The 7710-nt window shown below is 53.7% G+C and overlaps 1 protein-coding gene across 1 annotated transcript; it reads right to left on the bottom strand.

Moving 5' to 3' along the window:
* Positions 1 to 2303: 2303 nt before the first annotated feature.
* On the bottom strand, positions 2304 to 5244 carry LOC141426287 (fatty acid synthase-like). The gene is made up of 6 exons (XM_074085136.1): positions 5075 to 5244; positions 4887 to 5007; positions 4261 to 4460; positions 3772 to 4182; positions 3333 to 3697; positions 2304 to 3242 (listed from the first exon to the last, which is right to left on the bottom strand). Exons 1-6 carry the CDS (start codon positions 5223 to 5225, stop codon positions 2481 to 2483), a joined length of 2010 nt encoding a protein of 669 aa, XP_073941237.1. The 5' UTR covers positions 5226 to 5244; the 3' UTR covers positions 2304 to 2480.
* Between the last annotated feature and the right edge of the window lie 2466 nt (positions 5245 to 7710).

The raw sequence follows: 7710 nt of genomic DNA, 5'->3' as shown, positions 1-7710 counted from the left end.
CCTGCCTGTGAAGAGGTAAATAAAGATCAGTGTGGTGTATGCTCAGTCGTTGTAGACTTACCTGCTCGCAGTCCCGCTGATCTCCGACGCGCTCAGCTCGATGACCCGGACCTGGAAAAGATAATATGTGAGTTAGAAAGTATGTCAGATGCTGCGGCCGTTGGTGCGAAGCGTTGGTCTGAAAGAGGATACTTCATGCAGCAAGGTGTCTTGTACAGGTACAATCCCGATGTCGATAGCGAAGAACCGCAGCTGGTGGTTCCGCTTACTCTTCATCTCGATATCTTGAAGGAGTGCCACGATTCTCCACTATCGGGGCACCAAGGGGTTGAAAGGACTTTTTACAAGATCTCGCAACGCTTCTTCTTTCCAGGCATGCGCCGTATAATTGCTGAATACGTTAAGACGTGCGTGCTCTGCCAGCGATACAAGGCATCTAATGAGAAGCCTTCTGGTCTTCTCCAGACTCCTGTTTTAAGTCAGCGCAACGAGGTACTGGCGATTGACTTGTTTGGTCCGTTGCCAGTAGGTGAGAACGGAGAGCGTTGGATCCTGCTAGTGGAAGACACAGCTACGCGCTGGGTGGAGCTCTTCGCTTTACGCGAAGCTACTTCTGAAGCATGTGCCCGTACGCTCTTAGAAGAATATTTCTTAAGGTACGGTTTCCCACGCAGAGTTGTATCTGACAACGGCGTTCAATTTGTCGGAGCGGTTATGCAGCAGTGTCTCTTTGTTCTTGGAGTTGAGCAGAATCTCTTGCCGCTGTATCACCCTGAAGCCAACCCGGCAGAGCGCAAGAACAGGGATCTCAAGGTTCAGCTTGCTCAGTTGGTTGATGTGAGGCACAACACATGGCCGCTACATTTGCCTTCAGTTAGGTTCTCTATGAACTCTGCTCGTTGTCAGACAACTGGTGTAACCCCTGCGTACCTGACCTTCGCACGAGAGCTCCGCTCTCCGTTACAGGTTAGTCACGACATCCGTGCGGTGCTGCGGAAAGAAAACTTTGTACCTCAAGCAACGCCCTACTTAAGGTCCTTCCTAGATTCTTTAATATCAATCAGAGATCGAGTAGAGGAACAGCAAGATCGGCGAAAGGAGTACGCCGACCGATCTCGCAAGCCTGGAGAAAGTTTCAGCGTCGGTGACCAAGTCTTCGTCACGTCACGGGTTCTCAGTAACGCAGGTAAAGGAGTTACCGCAAAATTTGTTCCCAAAAGGGATGGACCCTATGTTGTAAGTAAAATAACAAGCCCTACAACTTACCTGGTCGCAAGTCTCGATTCACCCGGGAGGTGTTGGGTAAGTTTCACGCCTCTCAGCTCGCCCGATTTAATAGTAGGGACGACGTGGCTCATTCTCCTGTAGTGCCTAGAAGGAAAAGAGGCCGTCCACGTCGTCGAGATCAGAATGTTGTGCGAGTCCATGAACGTGGGCGTCCTCATGAACTCGAGGGGGAGTCTATAGCGTGTGACACTGACATTACGAAGCTCCCGCCTAGAGCTAATCGAGGAAGACCCCCGGCTCGCTTCATAACCGACTGAGCCGCGGGTCTACAACCGCTGGTCGCCTGCATGCGCGCCGTTTTTATGGTTTTGACAGCTCGCGAGAGATGTCAGTAGAGTTAGTTGGCTTTTGGCGCGGGCAGGCGAACGAACAATATTTCCGCCCTGTGAGTGTTTTACTGCTCTAGATTGTGAATTTATGTGAATAAAGCTAATTGTGGAATAACACTAGCTACAGTATCATTGGCAAAATAGGTATTCTAAATAAATTAAATATTTCCCAAAGTTATTATTCCACGCGGACAAAGTCGCGGGCAAAAGCTAGTAAATAATAATAATGTATATTTATTGTAATTTATTTGTATATGTGTATTTTATTATATAATGTATAGTAAGAGCGATGGAGGTAGTAAATAAAATACTAGTCGAAAAATAATGCACATTTAATCACAGAGCGCTTGCGCCAAGTCAGTAACAAAATAAATTAGCACAACAACCATACACAGGAACTAGCAACTCAGTGCTACCTTAGCCTAGATCACAGCGAGCAGGGCCGCCGGCGATCAGCGGAACAGTCGGCCCCGAAACACCTAAGAACTCGTCTTCCGTATAAACTCGTACCAACTACTCGAATACATGGACACATGTACATAATCTGTATTACAATATACCCCGAGGTACTAAATAGAGAGGCCATACAAAAAATACCGACAGATACGACCGTACCGTCGTCTACAGAGGCGGGCGCGCCCGTCGCGGCGACGACGAGCGCGCTCCGCGCAGGCGGTGGCGGGGGAGGGGGAGGAGGGGGGGGGGGGGGCGCACGCATGCTACGCGTCGTAACCGCGCGCCCGCGCCTCCGGGCTCACCGCCTTCACGATCTCCGAACTAGAATTACATTAAATTAAATATCAGCTTAAGAAACTAGGCGTTCCCCGTCCGGTGCGGGGGTCGAGGGTGGGGGGGGGGGGGGCGCTAGCGCTGCGCCAGCAGCTCGGAGACGTGGTCGGCGATGGCTCGGGCCGCGTCGCCGGCCAGGATGGTGCGGTGCGTGGCGGGCAGCTGGCGCGTGGCGAGGGGCCCGGCGCACACGGCGCGCAGCCCGTAGTCGTCGTCCAGCTCGATGTAGTTGTCGCGCGCGCGGAACAGCGTGACGGGCGCCGCCAGCCGCCCCGCCGGCCGGTACGCGTCGCTCAGCACCAGCTTGCGGTAGAAGCTGTGCGCCGCGCCGGCCAGCGCGTCCCGCTCGAAGCGCGCGCCGGCGCCGCTGGCCGCCAGCAGGTCGGCGACGCGCGCCACGCGCTCGTCCCAGCCGGGCAGCCGCTCCAGCTCGGCGGCCACCTTGGACGCGTCCAGGTCGCAGAGCACCTGCGCGAAGTAAGCCAGCGCGTCCGCCTCGTCGGCCTGCGGCGAGCGCGCGGTGCGCCGGCTCTTGCCGCGCGTGGTGTGCGACGCGACGAACGCGGGCGAGCCGTCCACCAGCACGAGCCGCGTCGCGCAGCCGGCCGCCTCCAGCTGCAGCGCCATCTCGAAGGCCACGCCGGCGCCGAACGAGTAGCCCAGCAGCGCGTACGGCGGCTCGGCCTGCACGGCGCGCACGTGCCGCACGTAGAAGCGCGCCAGCGCCGACATGTCGTCCAGCGGAGCGGCGCGCGCGCACTGCAGACCGTACACCACGCCGCGCACGCCGGCCGCCACGCCGCGCAGCAGGTCCACTACGCCCTCGATCGGGTGCACCTGCAACACGCCCGAGGGTCAGCGTCGCCGTGCCAGCGCCAGCGCCAGCGCCAGCGGCCGCGGGGTGGCCGTCGCCGCGCGAGCACTCACCATGAACACGGGCCGCGCGTCCGCGTCGGCCGGCGGCAGCGACGGCAGCTTCACCAGCACCTGCTTCGGGAGGAGCTCGCCGAAGGTGGCGAACTGCACGAGGTCGGGCGCGGCTCGGACGGCGGCGGGCTGGTCGGCGGCGGGCGGCGAGACGGGCGGCGAGGCGGGCGCGCTGCCGCCGCCGCCGCCGCCGCCGCCGCCCATCTCGCGCAGCTTGCCGAACGTGAGCGCGCGGATCTCCTGCACGCCCAGCAGCACGTCGTAGCCGCGCTCCAGCGTCTGCTTGATCTCGGCGCCCATCAGCGAGTCCATGCCGAGCTCGGCCAGGTTGGCGCCGTCCGACACCTTGCTCGGGTCCTTGATACCTGCGGAGAGGAGCGGTCGCGTCAGCGTCGGTCGGGGGGCGGGGGGGGGGCGCGGCCGCCGGAGGCGTGCTCACCGAGGATGTTGGCGACGGCCTGCACGAGGTCCTGGTCGGGCTTCTCCTGCGCGCGGCGCTTGTCGGCCAGCACGACGGAGGAGGCGACGGCGTGCGGCAGCGCCAGCAGCGAGCCCAGCGTGGTGAGGCAGGACGCGATACGCTGCGGCATGGTGCCGCCCACCTCGGTGTCGTCGTCGCCGCGCAGCGCGGTCACCACGAGCCCGACGTCGCCCACGGCGCCCCACTGGACGGCCAGGGCGGGCAGCCCGTCGGCCTGCCGCTGCTCGCACAGCCGCTCCATGGCGCTGTTGGCGAGGCCGTAGTTGCTCTGGCCGGGGTTGCCGCGGCCGCACGACACCGACGAGAACGCCACGAAGTGCTCCAGCTGCGGCGCCAGCTCGCGCGAGGCCACGTCCAGCGCGCGGGTGCCTGCGACAGAGGAGCACTGGCTGTAGCCGCTGCGGCCGCAGGGAGCGCGGGAGGCGCGCGCCGAGGGCCGCCACTCACCGTCGATCTTAGGCTTGGCGACGGCGCGGAAGTCGTCGGGCGTCTGGTTCTCGAGGTAGGCGTCCCTCAGCACGGCGGCCAGGTTGAACACGCCGCCCACGAGCGCCGCGCGCGCCGCCTCGCTCAGCAGCTCGCGCGCGCCGGCCGTCGTCGTCGCGTCCACCGTGGACACCAGCACGCGGACGCCCTTCTCGCGCCACCTGACACAGCGAACGACTGTCGTGAGCCTGCACGCTCCTGGTCGCTCGACGATTCACTTCCTCGTTTACAAAAAGTTACGAATTCGTTTATCTTTCGGGATTCGCACTCGCACAAGACCGGCCGAGTGTCAGTCGGACTCGCGCACGAAGGGTTCCGTACCATTATCTATACAACATTAGCCATTAGCAAAAAAACGGCAAAAAATCACGTTTGTTGTATATGAGCCCCGTGGGCCCCCTTCATATCTATTTTATTCTGTTTTTATATTCGTTGTTATAGCGGCCACAGTAATTAGAACATAATCTGTGAAAATTTCAAGTTCCGAGAAATAGAGCCAAGAGATAGTTCGGAAACGGAACCCGAAAAACTGTGATATTCATGCTAAGGATGGCTCCCGATTAACGAGCGTTCGAGTGCGTAGGTACCTGCGGATACACCAGGCCTGGTAGCCGGTCTTGACGCCGCTGCGCGAGTTGAAGACCAGCGTGCGGGCGCCGCGCGCCACCAGCCACTCGGCCAGCTCCAGGCCGAAGCCGCCCAGCCCGCCTGCAACAGACAGAGCGCACAGTGAGCGCGGGGCGGGGGGGGGGGGGGGGGGGGGGGCACTACTCACCGACCAGCACGTAGCTCCGGGCGGGGTGCATGTAGGTGCGCGGCAGCGCGGGCAGCAGGCGGGGCGTCCCCCCCGCGCCCCCCGCCGCCCCCGCCGGCTCCTCCTCGCGCACGCGGATCAGCACCTTGCCGATGTGTTTGCCCGTGGCCATGTACCTGTAATGAACGCGGTGTGAGCGAGAGCGAGAGCGAGCGGCGAACGGCGACCACAGAGCGCCAGGAAAGGCCTCTGAACACTGTTCAGTGATTACTTTAACAACAGGTTTTCACGATGGCAAGTGTTAAGAAGTCGTTTACACATTACTCGGATGTGCTTTGTGCAGGTGGAAAGTGTGCAACGAAATGGAGGAAAACGACGATTAGAATTAGGTACCTATATAAAATATTTTCAAAAGATAGTCGCAATTATCGCTTCAAAAATTGAAAATGACGAGTCAGTCGAGATCGGAAAATCTAAAAGGTTATCGCAAAGAAAAGAGATAAACAGAAGAGTCGGGTCGAGAGTGCGCGGGCGCGCGGGGGCGACTACCTGTCAGGCAAAAATAGACCGAGCGCCCGTTCACTTTAAGAGCGTTTTTGTTAGTTTTCCTCGATTATTTCATATAAAAAAATTATTAAAATTAAAAATGTTGTCTGATAGAACAGTTTTTAATATTATAAGTTAATGTGTCTACTCCAATATTTATTCGTTATAGACTTTTATTTTCTTTAAAAAGCATTCATAAACATTGATTCGTTTTCGTTGGAATAATCGAGAAAAACTAACAAAAATGCAACGTTGCCAGCTCAGCAGGTATAAACGCTCTTAACTTCGCAGTCAACAGCGTGACCGTTTACACGACCCGACAGCCAAGAAGGAGGGATATGTGTTTGATTGAGCCGTATGCAGGTATGTATGTCTATTCCTATGTCCCCTCGTAAATACTCAACGGCTGAACCGATTTGGATAAATGATACGTTATTAGATTCGTCATAACCTGTCGGAGTGACATAGGATACATATTGTAGCAGCCTATAAAAGGGCTGTTATTTTTGTATTAAAGTCATTCCATAAGCAACCGTCGTCTTATTCACGCACCGATGTGCGTTTTTTTTTTTTTTTTTATTCGAATGGATGGCAAACGAGCATGTGGGTCTCCTGATGGTAAGAGATCACCACCGCCCATAAACATCAGCAACACCAGGGGTATTGCAGATGCGTTGCCAACCTAGAGGCCTAAGATGTGATACCTCATGTGCCAGTAATTGCACCGGCTGTCTTACTCTCCACGCCGAAACACAACAGTGCAAGCACTGCTGCTTCACGGCAGGATTAGCGAGCAAGATGGTGGTAGCAATCCGGGCGGACCATGCACAAGGTCCTACCACCTGTAAAGCATGCAGTTGGCATTCAAACACTGTTATACTACTTTTCGGATAGGATGGGCACGGTGACACTTTCGTTTTTTTCCATTCCACGCCATGAACGTTTCAGGCCAATAATTTATAAAAAAATATACTTGAATCCCGAAAGAACAAAAAAAGTAAATATCCGTATAGCTTAAAAGATCTCGTAATAATGAACAAAAATCACTTAAAAATATATTATTATCAGGGGTCGGACAAAAAGTGCGGATGACGTAAAAATGACGTAATCTTGCACACAAGATGATGTTTTTATTTAAACTTCCGTGTGACATGTAGTAACAAAGTAGCATTAATGAAGTAACAAAATAATCGTAAATAAATCAATGGAATTCAGTGAATAAAATAAATTTCATATCGTTTAATTAAGAGGTTGATAAATTATAAGTGATAATTGTTTATGAAAATCAAAAATACTATTTGAAATCATCCTATAAGTAGTTTGACGTCATCGGCACTTTTTGTCCGACCCCTGATTATTATGTTTTAAAACTAAAAAGATAAATTTTAATCTCGTCATCTTTCATCGCGTAAAACGGAACTCTATTTCAATAGAGCTTGACTTTGCTTATCGACCGAATCGATTCCACAATCTTGTCAAATCGTTTGACTCGCATCATCTGTCAATTAGTTCGAGAGCGAAGGTCCTTAAATGAGTTTTTGTATCGAGTGTTTCGTATTTTTTGATGTTTTGAACTGTTACTTTGTTATTCAATTTTGTTATTACGGTTTTTGTTAATTTTTTTACCATTGTTAGTTTTGATATAGTGCCAAAGAAGACCGCATGGTTCGTGAGATCCCGATCGACAAGCAAAAACACTTGCTACGCGGGTGAAGCCGCAGGCAAAAACTAGTTAGAAATATAAACTATCATTAATAAAATCGATTACACACCCTTAGCATATTGAATCGAGAATCGCAATAAATCGATTCGAATTTACATTGTCACAACCCTTTAACTAATTGCTTAATGACATGTGCCACCGTACCCATCCTATCCGAAAAGTACTATACTTATTAAACTTAAAGTGCAACAGTCGCGACCCATTCCAATCGTGAAGAGCTCAAAAATTCTTAGTGAAGTACCTAATGGGTCCCGACTGTTAACCTTTATGTTGGCCTGGTTCAATAAATTACTTAACAGAGTTCTAGACCACAAACCTTTTTTTTTTAGTATTTTAAGGCCTAGGCCGCACTTTTTAACCGCGTGACTCTATGAATCAAGTACGTAAA

Source organism: Choristoneura fumiferana, chromosome 3, assembly GCF_025370935.1.
Source record: "Choristoneura fumiferana chromosome 3, NRCan_CFum_1, whole genome shotgun sequence".
Taxonomy (NCBI): domain Eukaryota; kingdom Metazoa; phylum Arthropoda; class Insecta; order Lepidoptera; family Tortricidae; genus Choristoneura; species Choristoneura fumiferana.
This window is presented reverse-complemented; position numbering and strand designations above follow the sequence as displayed.